This window comes from Mauremys mutica, chromosome 7, assembly GCF_020497125.1.
Source record: "Mauremys mutica isolate MM-2020 ecotype Southern chromosome 7, ASM2049712v1, whole genome shotgun sequence".
Taxonomy (NCBI): Eukaryota; Metazoa; Chordata; order Testudines; family Geoemydidae; genus Mauremys; species Mauremys mutica.
This window is the reverse complement of record NC_059078.1, coordinates 11,180,510-11,203,585: the sequence shown is the minus strand read 5'-3', so window position 1 is coordinate 11,203,585 and position 23,076 is coordinate 11,180,510. Positions and strand designations below refer to the sequence as shown.

Sequence of the window (23,076 nt, the reverse complement as noted above, 5' to 3'; positions counted from 1 at the left end):
CAGCTGTCCCGATTTTATAGGGACAGTCCTGATTTTGGGGTCTTTTTCTTATATAGGCTCCTATTACCCCCCCCCCCAACCTCCATACCGATTTTTCACATTTGCTGTCTGGTCACCCTAAGCTCTGTCGACAGGAGAAGCCCTCCAGTCAACATAGTGCTGTCTGCACAGGGGTTAGGTCGGAATAACTACAGATTTTCCACACCCCTGAGCACGTAGTTATACTAACGCAAGTTCCTAGTGTAGACCAGGTCTGAGCAAGACCAGGCAGGCTGTGAGCATAAACATAAGAAAAATCCCATTGTGCCCTCCCAGACTCCTTTAAGAAAGTTGCTGTAGAGGAGAAACCTAGAGAAGGAATGGACATCAATGCTGTGCTACTCCTTTTGTGTTTTGTGGCATGTGAGCCTGCACAGCGTGAGCCAGAAATTGGTCGTGTGTCTCTAAGTGCATGGAGTTCCCAGTGTTTCACTTTTTGTCTATTAACTATTTGAAAGGGGGGTTCAATTAGAAAGTCATTGCATTGCCTCCTGGTTTCCAGCCCACATTTTAATGCTGCACTGAGGGCTAGTTTTCAGCCTCTCTGGCAGTCAACTTAGAGCATTCTGGAGGAGATGCTCTTCTTCTTCTTCTTAGCTAAGTTACATTACAGTCCATAGAAATATACCCATGGGGTTGATGTTAATGCCATTGCAGTCTCTGAGGAGACATCTGCCTGGATTCCCAGCTGTTAGGCCAAGCACTATGATGCAACTACTACACCATAAACATGGTAAAGAAGAAGAATTCATGAGAGAAGTCATTTAGGTTACAACATTCATGCATAACAGGCCCACAAGTAAGATTGATCCTAAGAGTATGTCTACACTACCCGCCGGATTGGCGGGGAGCGATTTATCACATTTAGACTAGATGCGATAAATCGATTCCCGAGCGCTCTCTCCTCGACTCCTGTACTCCAGCTCGGCGAGAGGCACAGGCAGAGTCAACCAGGGAATGGTAGCAATTGACTCACCGCGGTGAAGATACCACGGTAAGTCGATCTAAATACATTGACTTCAGCAACGTTATTCATGTAGCTGAAGTTGTGTAACTTAGATCGAGCTCCCCCCCAGTGTAGATCAGGGCTAACACTGTCACTCCCAATGAGATATTGATAAGAACTCTGGACATCATCAGTGGCCTGGTGTTGAGCTGCATCTGAACAACTGTGCATGCAAAACTCATATTCAGATTTAAAAGGGCTTGTGCATGCAAAGAGGTATTTAAATACCCCACTAATCCAACTGTGCATGCAAATGAAGAGTTTTGCAGATGCAAATGGTTTTCGTGCTTTTTTTCCTGGTACAATAAGTGTAAAAATGATCCTTTATGTTTAACTTCTCTTGCTGCCTGTTTCAATGTCCACTGAAATCAGTGTGACCCTTGAAGAACAACCCAGACATTTCAGAAAAACAGCAGATACTGTTCTTTAAATGGGCTGTCACTTACACAGAACATGCATCTAGTTAACAAGGAATCAAATGGAGTTTACTTCAATCTTAGAAGTAAATAAAGTTGCTGCATATTCATTGGTGATCACCAAAGCATTATACTTCTGAAAATCCCAAAAGTGCAAGTAGTGCAGCTGTCTGAGGGGAGCTGGAATTTAAAAACAACATGCCAATAATGATTGGCAATTTAAAGAGAGTGGAGTGTGTTTAAATTGCAATCATTAAACACACCTCATTGTGTTTCAATTGCCAATCACTAATAGCCTATTGTTTTAATCCTAAATATCTGAGGACTAAATAATGATTATAATAATCCTTAGCAATTAGATAGTACTTTACATTTTTAAAGAAAAGTACAAATATTAACTAAGATGGCAAAGGTAGTTTCACCTCTGCATACATGGGCTGCAATCCAACTCAGTTTATAAATAAAAATAAGCCTAGCATTCTCTTCATACTCCCTGAAGAACATTTGTCCATATCACAAAACAGCAGTAATCACACAGCTGAGGACAATTGGAAGTGTCTGCTTAGTAGAAACCAGGAGAAGAAACAGTAGGGGTGTGCAGGCAAGAGCCAAACTGCATTTGCAAAACTGTGAGAGCCTCCGGTATTCTTGGCTGTATCCAGTTGATCTCTCCCTTTGTGCTAACCTTTCACACTCGAGCTATTCTTGTGCAAAATTGTCAAAGTTCTGATCTCCATAATTTCATATATATTACATCTTTTCCTCAAACTGCACGCTTCTAATCCCTTTTCAGCTAGATTCACTCTGACCTCTTTGGGTAAACCTCTTTGTGCCTCCGTATCCCCATGTATAAACTGCACCCCTCAGAGATATTGCATGTCTTAATATATCCAAAGCACTTGGACATTCTTTGATGAAAGGTGCTACTCAGATGTGAAGTATATGTGCACTATAAGATCTTTTCTGAAAAACGTAGCACTTTGCAGCCCCAGGTCTTTATTTGGAAATTCTAAATCTATGCATGCAACATTCTGCCCATCTATTAGCAGAGTGATCATTTCATTTATCTTACAGTTTTGTCCTAGTTTTACCAGTCCACCATGCTGCCCACTTCTCACCTCACCAACTCCTTTTTGTTTTATGGAATTGGCTTTGCGTTCTGGGTGGAAAGGTCACAAATTTTAAATTTACAATATAAAACATTAGAGGGGTCTTTTACTTCTGTGTTTATATTCATCATATTTGAGGTGCAGTGCAGTTTTTATATCTGTATAGTTTTCACTTGGTGTATTTATTATTATAAACAGTGCACTCTACTCCATACTTGTTGGTCTGATTGTAAGTCTGTCATATTAGTGATGACCTGCCAGGAGACTGGGATGGATTAATATGCTAAGTAGAGCAGGGCATGTTATCCTAAAACATACTTTATTTTTCCAGTCATTCATCGGTGCATGAATACTATGACCCGAATGACTACATGGGAGGCATTCATCAAGAAATGGACAGAGACGAGTTAGAATTAGAGGTATTTAATAACTATTAACAAAAATTTAAAATTCAAAATGTTTTATATATTGTCATGTGTCACGGTCTTCTTATTTAGCATTAATCTACAATTACACATGTAGTCAAAAGACATCTTTAACAATTATGCATAAGTATATTTCTCTCCAATTACTCTGTAGGCGTCAAAAAGTAAAGCTTATACAACTATGTCGTGTAATCATGAGCTAGATCCTCAGCTGGTGTAAACGGAAATTATTCCATACCTGAGGATCTGGCCATATGTATGTAACCCCCAAGGAGATTACATAGATTCCTGGATCTCTGTCTGCTGGCAGCTCAGGGAGGAGGAGCCCAGGCAAACTCAGAGTCTGCCCGGCAACCAATAGGGAGTGGAGATGCCCCTCCCGGGGAGTTCAGGAGAGGAGAGAAGCCATTTCGAGGAGAGGCTGGAGGCAGCCAGGGCAAGGGCCGGACTGGCTGTGTGGGGAGCTGGTGAGTCCCAGGCCTGCAGGCAGGGTTCCCCCTGAGAACTGGCCTCTAGGGACCTGACCGCAAGATGACTAAATGCTACAGGTCTGGCTGTAATTGGTCTCTGTATACAAATTCAAATAGAAATCAGACAAGAATCAAGATATCAGTGATTTCATCAGCAGCTGTCGAGGTTTTTGTTGTTACAATGTCTCTGTACAGTATCTTTTATACAATATGGATTTCAGTTTTAAGGGAAAATGTTGAGCACATTATCATTTTCTGCAACTGTCTTTTCAAAATAGTGACTTAAGAAATCTAATATTGTGAATAAATTATATTGCTTCCATTAGAAGATCAACCAGTTGAGCTGAAAATTGTTTAAACATGTGCACTTCAGAAGCCAGTTGTTAATGTGGCTTAAACCCCGACATTAATAATTTTGACATTGGTACTTGGTGGCAAAAGGTGATCAACTCAGTAACGCAAGCAGCTGAACATTAGAAACATCTCTGTGGCCTAATAGGATTTCTTAAAAATCACTAACGATTCTTGTTCAAATCTTGGAGACTAAGATCAATGGAAGAGTCAATGTGCTATAACAAAGACTCGACTAGCTAGTTGCTTTTTTGTTTGCCTATTGATAGATGTGCTTTAACAGACCACAAAGGCACTTGTTTTGTTGACTATAGAGGGAATATCTAAAGCAAGAAAACCATCTAGTCACCCTTGTGGGCTTTTATGTCTATAAAATGTGCTCTGAATTTCAATCAGAGCTCCTTGTCTAAACTTTTATGACCTATAACTGTCTAGTTATTGACTTGTAACAAGTAAACAAGGTCAAACCAGTGAAACACACAGGTTGGCAACATTCTTCTGTAAATGTCTATAGGGTATAGTTTTTGCTGGAATCATTCAAAAAGACACCAAAATTGTGTACCCATTTTGGGCTCCTAAGGTTTCTCTCAAAAATTGATTCATGGTCCAAATTTAACTATTATGTGTTCAATTCAGTAAAAGTAAATAAACAAAATGATTTCTTTAACAGTTCTTTCACCAGGATCTGACTGAAAAAAATATGGAATTAATATTTCATTTTAAGTTAGCAAATACATTCAAATGTGCAAAGAGACCCAGACAGAATTAATTTCAGGTTGAAAGAGAAGCAATATATATCTGCATGATTTCCCTGGGATGTCATGAATTAAATGTTTATTCAGACCAAGTCAACCCAGCTGCCAGACAGGTACTATAGAAGGTTCCGTCAGCATGTTAATTCCTTTGAACTACAAAGGAGAAAATTCTGAACTGAGGGTATGTGCACTTGTTCTCTCAGTGTTTACTATGTTATTTCCCTTTCCAACTTTCCTGTTTGTCCAAGCAGGATGCGCGTTTTATTCTCAAGTATAGGGATTGAGAGGAATTCTTCCAAGTTACATTTCTATTTGAGACAAAGCATATCGTGGGGGCATGGGGGGGGAGAGAGAACACAACAGACGCCCTTTGACTTTTCCAAGTTCTTCCACGTCTCCTAGTCGAGTCCCTTATGCACAATTCATGCTAGGCAAGAACCACTCTTGCAGGAGGTTTCTCAACATGAAGAGGCATGCATCTCTGATACCCATCCTCTCACAAAGCTCTACCCTGGTGTACATCCTCCCCCAATATCTAACCATTGGTGATAGACACTTTGATGACTGAAATCCACTCTTCAAAGCTTGAAATGGATCTTTAGTTGCATTAGTGTCCATTTAGGAATCCATATTTGAAAACTGGTTACCAGGTCTGGAGGTTATCCCATCCAGTATGCTTTGATACCCTCCTCTCCTTTCAGTTTCTCCTCTTCAAACAAAGCCAGTCCAGAACTATTTGACAGGGGGTGGCAGCATGCTCAGACGCATACTGCTATATTTTGTAGTCCCTGTGTGCACAATAGGTTTTACTCTATCCTAAATTTAAAGCACCTTCCCCCAGCCGTCTTTCTTCCAGAGGGAGGAGCTTTGCTCTGAGATCAGATCAACTTAGAGATTGTCTGCTATTGGCATGGGCATACCCAGTTGCCTAGCCATTTCCTCTTGTTTTGTATTGGGGCAGCACTGACAGCTCAGAGACCTTTCTTTTGCAGTGCCTGATTCCTTCCCCCAGGCCATGGCCACTGTGATGTTGACTGATCCGTGGAGGCATCTCTTCATCCACCCATTTCTGGATGACGTGGATGAAGACAGCGAGGAAGGGGGTGTTCATGGTACACTTTTCTATAGTCTAATGTCTGGGTGGATCAGCTGAGCCAAGATCTCTTTCCTTTTCCTAGGAATTGGTCTGCTTAAGAGCCAGTTTTGCATATGGCATTAGATTAAAAGATGCACTAAAGTACCCCGACACTTGTAGACACGCTTAGGCTGTGAATGACTCTGAATAGATTAAGTGATCGATTGTTGAAGCTGAAAGAGCAGTCTCACCTAAATGAATATTTTGACATTCTTCCATTAGAACACATCCAGAGGTAGCAAAACATTTTAGACCAGCTGACAAACAAACTAACTCAGGGAGGAGAAGGGGGAACTAGGTCTGGCACTAATTACCTTTGGGACCCATGTGAGCAATGTTAGAGAGCTTCTGTCATCTTTTAAATGGCCTTACTACTGGCCATCTGCTTAGCTAGGAGAGTGACCAATCTTCAGGTTGTTTTGCATGGGGATCCCAATGCTGCCTTTTATCTGGACAAGACCATGCCTTTCTCTGGGCCTGTCGTGCTGAACAATTAATCTTAGCACCCGGGCTGAAATAAGAAGTATAATACTAAATGTACTTTACCCTTAGAAATACAACACATGAAACATCTTTTTCTTTGCCACTCATAGAGCAAGGAAACAGGGAAAGAAGATCAGTTCCCTTGTTGAGGTACAAATGGGAAATCGTCTTCAGCACAAAGCAGGGGAACCATCCTAAGCACCATGCTCTAATATAGGGACCAGTTCCTGTGCTGTTAGCTCAAGAGACAGCCAACAAACATTTTTTCCTCCTGCTGAATAAAACTACAGCATGGTGGTCAGTACGCTCCTTACAATATATAGGGATATTGACATCACAAAGGCTTTGATGTCTCCCCATCTCCACGTTTTATCCACTGTGGAGACTGGCAGAAAAGGAGAAGGCCGGTTAGTTTGGTATCTCAAGGCTCAGCATACAAAAAGCTTCATTTTTAAAAATGCATTTATTTCAAGCTTTGTCTAGACATCCAAATTGAATCTCTGAACCTTTCAGTCATCACTAGCCATTTGTTTCGAATGTTTAATGCTCATTTTTGCCTTTTTAAGAAAAGGTCTGGGTTTTTTATAAATGTGCAAACTGGCCATAATTTCAGATCATCTGTAAAACAATTCAATAAACTGTTGCAAATGAATGTCCTTTTGAGGATAGAGGTTAATTTACTCTTACCACTAATTCTGAATCTATTATTACAAGTGTGTGGAGGTATAATAATATCATAGTGCATGATCATTCTTCTGGCCTTGCTATAAATGTCATACAGGTTTTAGCAACACACTTTTTGAGCTCCCCTGGTCTCTAAGCCAACTATTCTTTTAAGCAGTTTTTGTATTGAGTATGGAGAGTATTCTAACATTTCCGTCAAACGTATGTACAAATTCCACTTTTAGCAAATGTACGCAAGCAAAGGATCCAGGTCATTTTTCTTATGTCTATAAAGGTTATATTACAGCAATACATATAGAATGTAATTCTGATTTGTATCTTACGAACACTGCTCCTGACATTACAGCATCTAGTGGAAACCGCCATTGTCCAGTTTCTAACGTCTGTGGATCTGTTCCTGGTGTCATACACATACATTGGCTCCTCTTTCCCAATGTAGGTGGCTGATGTGTTTCATAATGTAGCTATGATCTTCTACAGGGGTCATCACCACAACGCCTGAGCATCTATCCAGCCCAAAATATTCCTCCATCCCAGTTCTATTATAAAACACCAAACTATGTGAAAAGAATGTCCACATGGCAGGGACTTTGGGAGCAGTCCAGCACATGAAACTTTTGTCATCTGCAACAGGATTAGGGCTTGCAGGATAAAGCCATTTGCCTGTCTTGCAGTACAGGAACTCCAAAGTGATAGGCAGGAGATGCAGAATGTCAAAGGAGTCAAGTTTTAAGATACCCTTTCAAAAAAATCGACATGCCGATATTAATTCCTAGACTTTTCATTCTCAAATACAAATGGACAAACTATCATTGGGCTTTGCAGACTATGATTTTTTTTCATGTAACAGAACCTATGCATTAAAAAAAATTGACCCTGAATATGCTTTAATAGCCTTTGCTTTAAAGAATTTGGATGTGTGTACTTATACATATAAAACCTTTTAAACTTGATGATTACATTAAAACTTTATTGAAGAAAAGGCACATAGAAAACAGCTGTTCCTATTTTTAAGTACACAAAATTATCACATTTAGAGTAACATGAAATCCAAGTTATGCTACTTCTTCCCAGAGCTAGAGGGATTACCCAAGGGTAAATCTATCAATTAATTATCTGTAAAAAAAAACAAAAAAAACCCATCAGGTACTAAACACCTGCTCTGAGTCCCTTTTTGCAGGATTTTTTTTTTCCAAAAGGCCACCTGTCTAAAGATTGGTTTCCTCATATATATTTTAAAATTCCCTGAGGTGATTTATCCCCTTCCAAATATGTCACATCAGACTATCTCTCAGGCGTATGTATTAAAATGCACAATTATATAAAATGCATTGAAACAAATGAGTATCATTAAATATAAGCTATAAGCAAGAATGGACAAATACCTTGTCCACCTCCCCCAAAAAATAGTAAAGTATTAATCATCAAATAGGATCCATCTAACGAGGCTAAAGTGTTTCAAAATTTTCTGTATTCTTTCATTGCAGATATAAGACAATATGATCCTGTACAGCAGCTAAATATCATCTCTTGTTCTTTTCTTCACAGCCACATTCTCAGATGCTTAGAATGCATAAAGCCCTCTTAAAGACATGAAGCCCCTTTGTTAAGGTACACAGAAAAATGCAGAAGAACTGTGCTAAGCCTAATTTAGGGGCATAATGCCTGATTCTCCCCCATAAAATCCAGAATAAACCCACTGACATCAAAAGAGTTACTCTGGATGTACACCAGCATAATTGAGATCAGAATCAGCCCCACTTTATCTAATCATTCCTATTGAGCAGTTTCAGTCTCCTCTCTAGAAATGGCAAAGCTTTAGAAATATGGAAAAATTCTGCAATTAGAGCGAGGTGTTCAGCCTTTTTGTAACACAAGAGGAGAGAGGGGAAGCTGTAGTTCACCATGGATACTATTGATTGAAACCATTTAAATATCATCTGAAATGTCATTGACATTTACTGCTATGGTGTGGTTTTTTAAAAAAACAATTACACATGTTGACAAGTAAATAAGAAGAGACTACTGATCTGGGCAGCTGTCATCTAGACAAGCCAATAAATTATTCATATCAGTTTGTTTCATTGTCTTTCCCTGTATGAATGGCACTGCAGGTTGAAATTGAGAGATGTTCAGAAATAATTAATTATGTTGTCAAGACTTTTACATTAGAATGGACAAGAAGCAGCAAAAGTTGCTAAGATAGGGTTTCTTCACGTCTCGTCGTGAGAAACTTCAGGGATTCATACATGGGCTCATGCCCTCATTCTGATCCCATGCTTTTGACTGGTTTTTCAGCTCTCTCTAATCCCATTTCCAACAGCAGGTCTCTATCACAGCATCTTTATGTTGCATGCAGCCTAGAGTAGGCTGCAAAGAACATATGGCCTCTTTCAAGGCTGCACTCCATTAATCAGCTGTCAGGGCCCTCTAAAAACAGTTTGCTACCCATACCATTGCTTACCTATCTGTGGTGGGGAGGAAAGGACATCATTCCTCATGTCACTTGTGGAAGCCTTCTCAGGAGTGATGCAGCAGAATCACAGATTGGCCACAACTAGGACATGATTCCAGGCAAGGTCCTACGTCCGAGAACTGTGAATGCTTGAAATTTTCTGTGATTCTCAGCACACCACTCTTCAGATGGTGAGGCAGAGGGAGGAGGCAGCTATGCAGACTGTGCCAGCTGGAGATGCCTCTGCACTATGGAAAAAAACTCAGCTGGGCATATTAACTGGCTTTACCAACCTTTGTACTGATGGACCAGGGCACATGAACATGGGGAGAATCTAACAGAGGATGTTTTTTCACAAGTCTAGAATCTTAATATTTTTTAAATGAAAACTTACATTCCCCCAAGACTAACTGTGCCACCAGAGAATGCTGGAATGGTATAGTGTGGCCTGTGTGCTCAATCTACATTCTGGCAAAGCTAAAAATATATTTCTACACCCACTGTCACATCCATTGCTGAAAATACATTATCTTGCAGCCACCAGCTTCTTTCTTTTCTTAGCAACTTATTAAGTCGTTCCTCTCTGAAAGTTACAAAACTGTGAAGATTAATGTAACACAGCATGGTGTACTCTTCCAAATAAATCAGAAAATATTGTCAAATGTTGCACTATTCATAGGAAAATATATGCAACCTATGGAAAATATTGAAATAATACTTTCTAAAATATTTTAGCATTGGAAGTCTTGGCACCACATGAAATATAGGTAATTTTTCTTCTTTAAGATCAATAAAAGGTCCATTTTCAAAATGACTTTATATTGATTGAAGGGTCAAAAATGCCCTAGGTATTGATTGTCTGCACATAATCCACTTTTCACTCAGTAAGTTAACATGGTCTTCACAGTAAAATGAAAAGAGATCCAGTATATCATTGAAGCAAAATATTTTCATTACGTTTGAAAAATTGCTTTCATCACTCACTGATGTCTTATTCAGAACATCCTTTCCTTTGCCTAGGAAGTGGACTTGCATAGAGTGAACAGCCAGGACAAGCTCGGACTTACTGTATGTTATCGAACTGATGATGAAGATGACATTGGTATTTATGTTAGCGAGGTAAGACTGAGCTGCTCTGCATATGGTACAATTTGTCTTTGTAAGACAAAGGCTAAGAAAAATATCATCCCTGATCCTATTCTGTCATGTCTGGTGATGTTCCAAAAATGTTTGGGAGTGGAATAATTGGAAGATAATTGCTTATTTTCCTTTCCACCAAGTAATGGGTAAAATTCTGTGTCCATTGAAGTCAATGGCAAAATTCCCATTAACTTTAGCGGGGCCAAGATTTCACCCAGTATTTCAGTTTAGTGCATGTCCAAAGACAAGATTGTATCTTAAAACAGAAAACAAATTCCCTCTGGCGTTTCTCATCTATGTTTCTTCTTCTGCGCTCTCTTCTCTAACAATGACATATATTTATAGTTCTACAATTTAAGGCCTACACATTTGTTCTAGATCTGCCACCCACAGAACTTCCATTAGTCTTGGTAAGCTTTAAAACCAGGTATTGCCATCATTAGACAATCTGGCACCAATTCCCTTTCACCCAACTCTCTGTTGTGTGGATGAGGCTCCCACATAATCTGATCCCTCCCCTCAGCCCCCACCCAAGGTAACTACCCCCACTCATCCATGCAGTCAGAGGGCTACAGTAGCTTGTGGCCTCGATATGAGCTGCACCATGCTATACTTTTTTTATATTCTATATTCCATGTTAATAACCGGGAGTGCTGTACGTGTATGGACAGATTATATAATTCTACTATAAAATGTTTCACATCAAGCTCCTATGACTGGCCTGTTGTTCTCTCCAATGGAACAGCACTGTTCAGAGAAGCACTAACCATTGCAAAATCCCACAAACAGTCATATGGGAAGGCTGAAAAATTGGAAGGAGTCGTCAGTATATACATAAAAAGCTTGGTTCTGGTGTCACTAATGTTGTAACTCTCACAAAAATCTGTTCTCGGCTTCCCAAGTGAAGTTTATGGTGGGGTTTTTTTTTTGGTCAAAAAATTATTTTTTTGTCAGAATGGACATTTCCATGGAAACGCTTTGATTTTGATCTTTCGTGGGTGAATACCCACTTCTTCGGATGCAAGTAGTGGAAATTTCCAGGGGCAGGTTTATATATGCAAGCAAGAAGCAAGCTAGCGATAACGAGGTTAGTTCAATCAGGGAGGATGAGGCCCTGTTCTAGCAGTTGAGTGAAAACCAAGGGAGGAGAAACTGGTTCTGTAGTTGGCAAGCCATTCACAGTCTTTGTTTAATCCTGAGCTGATGGTGTCAAATTTGCAGATGAACTGGAGCTCAGCAGTTTCCCTTTGAAGTCTGGTCCTGAAGTGTTTTTGCTGCAGGATGGCCACCTTAAGATCTGCTATTGTGTGGCCAGGGAGGTTGAAGTGTTCTCCTACAGGTTTTTGTATATTGCCATTCCTAATATCTGATTTGTGTCCATTGTATCCTTTTCCGTAGAGACTGTCCAGTCTGGCCGATGTACATAGCAGAGGGCCATTGCTGGCATATGATGGCGTATATTACATTGGTGGACGTGCAGGTGAATGAACCGGTGATGGTGTGGCTGATCTGGTTAGGTCCTGTGATGGTGTCGCTGGTGTAGATATGTGGGCAGAGTTGGCATCGAGGTTTGTTGCGTGGATTGGTTCCTGAGTTAGAGTTACTATGGTGCGGTGTGCAGTTACTGGTGAGAATATGCTTCAGGTTGGCAGGTTGTCTGTGGGTGAGGACTGGCCTGCCACCCAAGGCCTGTGAAAGTGTGGGATCATTGTCCAGGATGGGTTGTAGTTCCTCACAGGTCCTCACACACAACTATTTCAAATTTGATGACAATATATATCTCCAGATCAGTGGCACCGCTATGGGCACCCGCATGGCCCCACAATATGCCAATATTTTTATGGCTGACCTGGAACAACGCTTCCTCAGCTCCCGTCCACTCACGCCCCTTCTCTACCTACGCTACATTGATGACATCTTCATCATCTGGACCCATGGGAAGGAGACTCTGGAAAAATTCCACCACGATTTCAACAGCTTCCACCCCACCATCAATCTCAGCCTGGACCAATCTACACGGGAGGTCCACTTCATAGACACTACGGTGCAAATAATTGATGGTCACATTAACACCACCCTATACCGAAAACCTACCGACTGCTATGCCTACCTTCATGCCTCCAGCTTCCATCCCGGGCACACCACACGATCCATTGTCTACAGCCAAGCACTGAGGTACAACCGCATCTGCTCTAACCCCACAGACAGAGACCAACACCTACAAAATCTCCACCAAGCATTCTCAAAACTACAGTACCCGCACAAGGAAATAAGGAAACAGATCAACAGAGCCAGACGTGTACCCAGAAGCCTCCTACTGCAAGACAAACCCAAGAAAGAAACCAACAGGACTCCACTGGCCATCACATACAGTCCCCAGCTAAAACCCCTCCAGCGCATCATCAGGGAACTACAACCCATCCTGGGCAATGATTCCACACTTTCACAGGCCTTGGGTGGCAGGCCAGTCCTCGCCCACAAACAACCTGCCAACCTGAAGCATATTCTCACCAGTAACTGCACACCGCACCATAGTAACTCTAACTCAGGAACCAATCCATGCAACAAACCTCGATGCCAACTCTGCCCACATATCTACACCAGCGACACCATCACAGGACCTAACCAGATCAGCCACACCATCACCGGTTCATTCACCTGCACATCCACCAATGTAATATATGCCATTGTATGCCAGCAATGCCCCTCTGCTATGTACATCGGCCAAACTGGACAGTCTCTAAGGAAAAGGATAAATGGACACAAATCAGATATTAGGAATGGCAATATACAAAAACCTGTAGGAGAACACTTCAGCCTCCCTGGCCACACAATAGCAGATCTTAAGGTGGCCATCCTGCAGCAAAAACACTTCAGGACCAGACTTCAAAGGGAAACTGCTGAGCTCCAGTTCATCTGCAAATTTGACACCATCAGCTCAGGATTAAACAAAGACTGTGAATGGCTTGCCAATTACAGAACCAGTTTCTCCTCCCTTGGTTTTCACTCAGCTGCTAGAACAGGGCCTCATCCTCCCTGATTGAACTAACCTCGTTATCTCTAGCTTGCTTCTTGCTTGCATATATAAACCTGCCCCTGGAAATTTCCACTACTTGCATCCGATGAAGTGGGTATTCACCCACGAAAGCTCATGCTGCAAAATGTCTGTTAGTCTATAAGGTGCCACAGGATTCTTTGCTGCTTCTACAGAACCAGACTAACACGGCTACCCCTCTGATATTTGATTTTGATGAAATTTTTCATGTTTTCATTGAAAACCCAAAATCTTTTGGAAAAAAAGCATTGAGCAAAATAGAACCTTTTTCGTTTTCTAATAAATTGTTCTCAGTAACAAATCATATCCAAGCAAACTCTAGTTGTGCCCCTAAATTTGAGAACCTCTGCCTAATCCTGTAACATAATCTGGAGACAATATCAAAGGGCAAAACATGCTTTGTACGCTTGCCTTTCTACCACCTTGAGAGTTAGGGCTTGTCTACACTTACATTTTATAGCGCTTTAACTTGCTGGCTCAGAGGGGTGAAAAATCACCCCCTGAGCGCAGCAAGTTTGAGCGCTTTAAAGTGTTAGTGTGGACAGGCTCCGAGCACTGGGAGCCGCACTCGGAGCTATTCCCCTCGTGGAGGTGGATTACCAGGAGCGCTGGGAGAGCTCTCTCACACTGGGGAGCGCTCCCGCGGCAGCACTTTGAAGTTTCTAGTGTAGATGTAGCCTTACTCCAGAACTATTGCATAAGAACAGCCACACTGGGTCAGACCAGTGGTCCATGTAGCCCAGTATCCTGTCCTCCAACGGAGGCCAATGGCAGGTGCTTCAGAGGGAATGAACAGAACAGGGTAATTATCGAGTGACCCATCCCCTGTCATCCACTCCCAGCTTCTAGCAGGGACACCCAGAATGTGGGGTTGCTTCCCTGACCAGCTTGGCCAATAGCCATTGCTGGACCTAGCCTCCATGAACTTATATAGTTCTTTTTAGAACCCCATTATAGTTTTGGCCTTCACAACATCCCCTGGCAATGAGTTCCACATGTTGATTTTGCATTGTGTGACGTACTTCCTTTTGTTTGTTTTAAGCCTGCTGCCTATGAATTTCATTTGGTGACCCCCAGCTCTTGTGTTATTTGGAGGAGTAAATATCACTTTAGCCACACCATTCATGATTTTGTAGACCTCTATCATATTCCCCCTTAGTTGCCTCTTTTCCAAGCTGAAAAGTCCCAGTTGTTTTAATGAAAAACCTGTTTCTTTGAGTGACGGTGCCAACAAACATGAAAATGCCACGTCCTCTCTACCATGAAATAAAAATGTATATTTTTAGTAGTGTCAGATCATTAGCTCCTTAAAAAAATGTTGTCCCTGGACACCACAATCATTACATTGACACTTAACTCTCATGTTTACTGAAATAGATCCATACAGTGTATTTAACTTCAGATTAAATTTACCAAGAATTCTTAATGTTCTTAATGCATCTGATGTCTATTTTTCATTGCTCTGAAAACCAAGATAAATAGAATAAAATTGCAAGCATTTTTATTAGGTTGCAAGTGAATATTTCATGCCTGCTTGACATTCTGTGCTTCCTTTTATACAACAAATAGTAATTTATACATAAACTTAGCTAACCTTTTATCACTCATGGATCCATTTCAAATTAAATAGTTATTTAGGGAAAAACAAACTTAAATGTAACATATTCCTCCATTACAATATACCAATTAGGGCCTAATCCTTCCATTATTCCATGTAAAAGAATTGCAGGCATAGATCAGATAACTGCATTTGAAAATTAAAATGTTAATTATGAAAGCACAAACTTTTTTAATATGTAATACAAGCCTGTCTTCTCTGGAGGCTCATGTCAGGAAGAACATTTTACATTTAACCCAGTCATTTTAAATTTGTGGTTCCCCCCTTCTCATGAAAGCAAGGGAGAACTCTAATAATTATTTATGAAGTAAAAACCATGGACCCAGCTGTGGATGCTGACATCTCAATTTAACCCATGTTACTTGCAGTGCAAATATCATGTTTAAAATGGGAGGTGAAAGAATGAGCTTGTAAACCTCCATAGCATATAAGAGCAGTGCTTAATTTGTGCCGGGATGAGCCCTGGCACCTCTAGGCCTGGCAGTTCATAGCCCCAGCACCTCTGGGCTCGCTGCATCAGTTTACACTGTTTACAAGTCTTTTGTTTTGCAGATTGATCCCAACAGCATTGCTGCGAAAGATGGTCGCCTGCGGGAGGGAGATCGCATTATTCAAGTATGTGTGCAAATAATTCAGAGATTACTTGCATTCCGCGATGTATAGTAGCCATTTGAACTTACACATCAAATTGCTTCACACACTTTGAGGATTGCTGCAGTGAATCGTTCCATTATAGCTTTAAGAATTCTGCCCTCCCTTGTAACTTTCCTCCAAGATTTTCCTTTGAGCTACCATTTTTCAGGTTTAGAGCTTGTCTAGAGATGGGGTTTAACTGGCCATGCAGACCCCTGGTCCTGTACACTGAAAGTTCCCTTTAGTGCATGATAGCAGGGTCCACACAGCCAATTAGGGTGCTGCAGGTTAGTGCACAATTGATTTACAACCCAGCTTACCGCACACTGTCTCTCCATCTAGACACCCTCAGTGTAAACCCTTTAGGGCCACGTTTTGGTAGCCTTGGTCAAGTTGCAGATATAGTGTACTAGCCCAAAGTGTTTTTTATTTTGAAAGGCTGAGTAAAACTGGAGGAGTCATTTTTGAGTTGTGTGGCAATGAAAAGTTAGCCAGTATTCTGCACCTAGCTAACTGCCTCGTTTTCATTCTCTTTAGCCTACCCTCAGGCCTGGTCTACACTAGAATATTTTACCAGAAAAACCCGTTTTTTTCCAGCACAGCCTGCCATGCATCCATGCTTAATTTTATCTCCTACCAAGGAAACCGTCCACTTTTTCCAACAGTTATTCTCCTCTTTGGAACAGCATAAGAACCATTTCAGCATAGTTCTTCTGATGCTATGACAATGTGGACACACAGATACCTGTACCAGCATAAGCAGTCCTCCCACAACACAGCATCTATTTCAGGAGTGATTTATCTTCACTGCTCAGGATCATACTGGCTAGAAGTCCACCTTTTTTAATTGCCGGTATGGTCTTCACTGGGAAATTCTATCCCCTTGGCCATATCCAGAGTTATGAAACTATTCTGGTTCCCTGTTGTTGTGATTCTACTCATATCTCTCCCCTTTTGTCTGGCTCCAGCTCTATGACAAGACTCCTTCCATATAGCTACACACACACACACACTGAAAAATATGGAATAGATGCCAGGTGTTCTCCATCAAAATATCTGCCACAACATGGATGTACATGCTCTACTGTTTCAGATTTGTACAGAGATAATATGCAGCATGTCTCATATGAGAATCTATCTAGCCATGCAGTTCAATGGAGCCCACCACAATGGAATTTGAGCATCCAAATGGCAACATTATTTCACTTTTTCCCCCTTCATTTTTGGTTTTTTACTATATATATTTTTTAGATTAATGGCATAGAGGTACAGAACCGAGAAGAAGCTGTGGCACTTCTAACCAGTGAAGAGAGCAAGAATGTCTCCTTACTTGTAGCAAGACCAGAAATCCAGGTACAGAGAGACTACTATATACTTACTGTAAATTTAAAACAGAGAAGCTGCATTCTAGAAAAAAGTAACCGGATTTTGAGGTGGTTTCGTTTTCTATTTTAAAAAAAGTAATATACGGTTAGACTGGAAACACTCACAACAAATGAAATAAGTTCCTGAGAGTTCACTATGACATTTTGTCACACTTTATATTAAGGTTCAATTTATAAAGGGTTAATAAATGATTAACCATGTAACAGATATGAGGAGTACCTGTTACAGATGGCTATAGATACATCAGTAGAAGGTGTTGTGGATAGTTACATGCCATGTTTACAAATAACGTATTGATCTCTATAATACTCTATAGCTATTGATTAACCAGCACTTATTAATCATTTATTGGCCCTTTGTGTCCTATCTATAAATGGAGCCTTTATGTAAAGTGTGATTGACATTTTGGTCAGGTCTAACCTAGATGGCTTTCTCCTCTCAGCTGCAAGACCTAGGTTTGAAACTGAAACCTACTCTGCTTACTCTAGGGCTGGGATTTGAATGTCCCACACATTCAGCAGCATTTACTACAATTATTAGTAATACTAGAGTTGCCCTGTGAATGAGTCCCCCCTTGCTCAAAACTGTTGTGATCAGGCATGACGGCGGTGGGGCATGGGTGAGGGTCAGTCTGGAGAATCCACAGCTACCTGGACACTCCCGCTCTTTCCTTGGAGATGTGGGAGAGGAGAGATAGGGTAGCCACTTTCACATCCCTAGAAAACCGGACATTTCAGTACTTCCAGGAATGGCATCTACCAAGCCTGACCACCCAGGTCGAGCAATAGGTTCAAGATTTGAGTATAGAATATATATATATATATATATGTATATTCTAGCTACATGCACCAAAACCACCACCCACCTCAGAAGTAAGTAACTATCATATATTTCTAGCAACAGCAGGGAATTTGGGGGGGGAGGCGGGAGGCAGTAAGGGGGAGGGACTTTTGAAGAAAGACAAGGAGAGAGATTTTTTTTATATATAATTGATTTGTATTCTAAAATGAGCAAATAGCACAAATATAGTATTGCTGACCAGATCCTGCTACTGGGAATGCAAGCAGCCTCCTGCAAAGAAGGGATTGAATCCTAAAAGTTCTCCTTGTGGCAGGTCATTGTTTGTCCTTAGAGTAGCACGTAAAGAAGAGATGCATGTTCATTTCCATGTAGGCATTGTAGTTGTAGCAAGGTTAGTCCCCTGACATTAGAAACAAGGTGGGTGAGGTAATATCTTTTATTGGACCAATTTCTGTTGGTGAAGAGAGAGAAGCTTTGGAGCCACACAGAGCTCTGCTTCAGGTCTGGGGAAAGTACTCCCAGGGTCACAGCAAAAAGCAAGGTGGAACAGATTGTTTAGCCTAAGTAGTAAAGAACCATTCAAGGTAGAGTGGCCCATTAACATCTCTGCCGTCATAAGACAAAAAAAGGGGGTTAATGGATTACAGATTGTTGTAATAAGCCATCAATCCAGTGTCTCTGTTCAGTCCATGCTTTTTAGTGTCTCGCAGACTAATCAATTTAAGCTCCCAGGCTTGTCTTTTGAAAGTGTGCTTGTTTCCTTTGAGGATGAGGACTGATAGGCCAGACAGAGTGATATACAGCAGAGTTGCAGAAAGCAGCTCCCCTGATCTGATAATTTTCCACAAAGAGGGAGCATATATTTATGTCAGTTTTCATCTTTATGACAATGCTTGGTGTGGGTTTTTTTTATTTATTTATTCCCTTTCATGTAGCTGGATGAAGGATGGATGGATGATGACAGAAATGATTTTCTGGATGACTTACACATGGACATGCTAGAAGAACAGCACCACCAGGCAATGCAGTTTACTGCCAGCATGCTTCAGCAGGTAATGCCACTCCATTGTGCAGCCTTGTCAAAACGTCATACACCGCACTTGAGATTTTGATACTGAATTCAACTGAATGAACCAACCAGTATCTTTAATGATGATCTAAGCAGAAAGGGGGCTCTGCAAAATCTAGATGTTCCAGGATGATATCTGCAAACTGCACAGAAGACTTCATCTCAATAAGCATACATTTTCAAATCTGCTATTGTTTTTTCCATTTAAAACAAGCACAGTTCAAGCATTTAATAGCCTTCTTCAGAGGAATCCACCATTCTGGCTGTGGTCATTGAGGTGAATAGAATTAGATACATGATAGCTAGCAAGATGGACTGGAAGCTAATTAGTAAACATAAATCAGTTCTGGAAAGAACATTCCATGTGTTTGAAAACTTGAATCAGCTTTAATTGTAAGTCAGGTTTAACAGACTTGATAGTGACAAAGACAAAGAGTGTCAAGGACAATGATTATCATAGTGGTACCTAGAGTCCCTGCCAATGTTGGAGCCCTAATGTGCTATTCATTGTACATACTCATAATAAGAAATGATCTCTGTCCCGATGTGCTTACAATCTTAGTGGACAGGAGAGGCAAAAGGTGGGAGAAAGGCAGTATTATTTTACACCTGGGGAACTGAGGCAGAGAACAAGTGACTTACCCAGGATCACACAAAAAAGTATGTGGCAGAGCCAAGAATTGAATCCAGATCTCCTGTGCCCCAGCGCAGAACTTTAATCACAAGACCATCTTACTTCCTTGACATACACATATACGGGGGGAGGGATAGCTCAGTAGTTTGAGTATTGGCTTGCTAAACCCAGGGCTAAGAGTTTGATCCTTGAGGGGGCCATTTAGGGATCTGGGGCAAAAATCTGTCTGCAGATGGTCCTGCTTGGAGCAGGGGGTTGAACTAGATGACCACCTGAGGTCCCTTCCAAACCTGATATTCTATGATAATGCATTTGCAATTATGCTAATTCACATACAATTCTGCAGTTCTCAGCCAGAATTTTCTACAACATTCCATGATCTAAAATTGGGACCAGATTTTCAAGAGAGTTCTGCTCCTACTTCACTCCCAAAAATAAGAGATCAGATTTTTGAAAAGAGCTCAGCACATTGGGTCATAAGCATCACAGTAGGAACTGCTAAATGCTGAGCAATTTTTTAAATTTGTTCCTAATTTCAGCATCTGAATGGGAGTGGAGAGCTTTCGGAAAGCTAGTCCCTAGTGTGAGCAATTGAAAATCTGCCACTGAGCTCTGTTGAAAATCTGGTCCATGATATGTTTCCTAAACTCACTGGGGTAATAAGTGAACATGCAATGACTGATAGATTAAGAAAACGTATTATTTAAACTCGCAAAGAGTTTGTCTTTAGTTTTTACATTTATACTTTTTTATTTTAGAAGAAGCATGAAGAAGATGGAGGCACCACAGACACAGCCACTATCTTATCTAACCAGCACGAGAAGGACAGCGGTGTGGGACGCACAGATGAGAGCACACGAAATGATGAAAGCTCAGAGCAAGAGAATAACGCCGATGATCACACCACTTCCTCTAACACTTTAGGAAGCCAGAAGAAGCTGGTGTACAGTCATGACACTCTAGGAAGTGGTGACATGCAGTTCAGCAACGAGTCATTTATCTCAGCCGACTGCACAGACACAGACTTCCTCAGCATCCCAGTCGACGAATGTGAGAGATTCCGCGAACTGCTGGAGCTGAAGTGCCAAGTCAAGTCTGCCAACCCATACAGTCTGTATTATCATAACAGTGCCCTGGATATAAGTAAGAGTGACCACGAAAGCGTTGACAGGGAGCTGGAGATGCTGAATGAGGAGCTGCGGAATATTGAGCTGGAGTGTCTGAATATCGTGAGAGCTCATAAAATGCAACAGCTGAAGGATCAATACCGGGAGCCCTGGATGCTCCATCACAGCGGATTCCGTAACTACAACACAAGCATTGATGCGCGCAGGCACGAGCTCTCAGACATTACAGAGCTCCCTGAGAAATCTGACAAGGATAGCTCGAGTGCGTATAATACAGGCGAGAGCTGTCGCAGCACACCGCTCACACTGCAGATTTCCCCTGACAATTCACTGCGCAGAACTGCAGAAGGCAGCAGTTGTCAAGATAATGAGGGGGCAGTGGCATACAATGTCTCCCAGAAGAATTTGCTACCTAGCTCAGAAAGTCACGAATCCGGCTCTGCTAAATATCTCTCATCACCTAAAGATCCAGACCTTGGCAAGCAGCTGGAAAGCAGAGAGAGAAAAGCCAGTGATGGAAGCAAAAGCCCAGCTCAGAAACTGGCTGGCTCCTACATCTCTCCATACCATCACTCTCCCTATAAACACGCTCATATCCCGGCCCACGCTCAGCACTATCAGAGCTACATGCAGCTGATACAACAGAAATCAGCCGTGGAATATGCACAGAGCCAAATGAGCCTAGTGAGCATGTGCAAAGACTTTAATTCTTCAAGCCAGAGTGAACCCAGGATGGAATGGAAAGTCAAGGTCAGGAGTGATGGAACCCGCTACATCACAAAGAGGCCAGTCAGGGACAGGCTGCTGAGAGAACGTGCCATAAAGATAAAGGAAGAGCGCAGCGGTATGACGACAGATGACGACGCTATAAGCGAGATGAAGATGGGCCGCTATTGGAGCAAGGAGGAACGGAAGCAGCATTTGGTGAAAGCGAAGGAGCAGAGGAGGAGGCGTGAGTTTATGATGCAGAGCAGGTTAGATTGTTTAAAGGAACAGCAAGGTGCAGAAGAAAAGAAAGAGATGAACATCATTGAACTGAGCCACAAAAAAATGATGAAGAAAAGGAATAAAAAAATCTTTGATAATTGGATGACAATCCAAGAACTCTTAACCCATGGCACAAAGTCCCCCGATGGCACAAGAGTGTACAATTCCTTCCTGTCAGTGACTACTGTATAATCACCATTGCTGAATTATGTACATAAAACGCTACCATTGGGGTAGAAATCCCTGCCTCGTTCAATGTGGCAAGTTTTTTTGTATATAAGATACAGTCATCAACTTTATAATTAAAGTACTGAATTCTACAACTTTGGGTGCCAACATTCTTTATTGGAAAGTGGAGACAGAACCCGCCTATCCCTTTTGAAGGCAATATTAATGCAACTTTTTGGAATACTGATTGTACTTTTTTACTCATTACCTTTTACATCAAGTGTTTAAATATCAGAAAACATATTAACCGTACTTAAGCAGATAATTTGTTTAAACTGTATTCATATAAAAGGTTACACATGCTTTTCTTTGCCTAAAAACACAAAAGCAACCTCAAATATGTATTTTTATGAAAGCATATTTTGTGATATTACTTTGCTGTTGTGCACTTCTGCACACACTGCTGTTTATCAATATTTAGCTCAAGGTTAATCGCAAAAGTATTGAACTCCTGATAGAGTCATTCTCCTGTAATATTTAACATTTATCAAACCAGCAGGCTTTAGAGTTATGATCAGCATTTAAACATTTTTCTTTTTAAAGGTATCTAAAGGAAATATATAGGTTTCAGCTGAAAGGCCTGAGGCAAAGTACACTATACTGCAGCTTTAAAGGATTTTAAAGCATGTTTGCAAGTGTTGCAACCTGTTGAAAGAATGTGCATGTACAGCTAAGTTGTTTACACAAAACAATTTGTGTAATTTGAAATGCCCATTGGAGTAACTGTTTGCTTTGTAGATTTGAATGTACTGAATTATAAAAGCAGTTTCATGAAATCATTAGTTACAAACATTAACAAGTAAATAAATTATTGTTTTATATTTCATATGTTTTCATTTTTTTCTTTAACGCAAAGTCTTATTCAAGTTATATTGTTTAGAGTAAGCCTTTGCTTAGAGGACAGTAGAAGAGTCCTTTGGTAGAGGACCAATTGGACAAACTACTAGATTCTAAATCATCATGACAAAAATGCACTGCAGATGTTTTACCTTCTTTATACAAGTCAACCTCTGTTGATTTCTGAGGATAAGTTCAGTCCACATACTAGGACCACAATCAGAAAACACAAA

General features: G+C 41.0%; 1 protein-coding gene across 1 annotated transcript in view; it reads left to right on the top strand.

Moving 5' to 3' along the window:
• Window positions 1–22,800, top strand: part of PDZRN3 (PDZ domain containing ring finger 3) — a 206,278-nt gene extending 183,478 nt beyond the window's left edge. Inside the window, exons 5-10 of the mRNA XM_045024857.1 lie at window positions 2,902–2,989; window positions 10,349–10,447; window positions 15,694–15,756; window positions 17,026–17,127; window positions 18,897–19,013; window positions 20,423–22,800. Coding sequence (XP_044880792.1) covers window positions 2,902–2,989; window positions 10,349–10,447; window positions 15,694–15,756; window positions 17,026–17,127; window positions 18,897–19,013; window positions 20,423–21,970 — 2,017 coding nt within the window. The 3' untranslated portion in view covers window positions 21,971–22,800. The remainder of the gene's footprint in view (window positions 1–2,901; window positions 2,990–10,348; window positions 10,448–15,693; window positions 15,757–17,025; window positions 17,128–18,896; window positions 19,014–20,422) is intronic.
• Window positions 22,801–23,076: the final 276 nt, after the last annotated feature.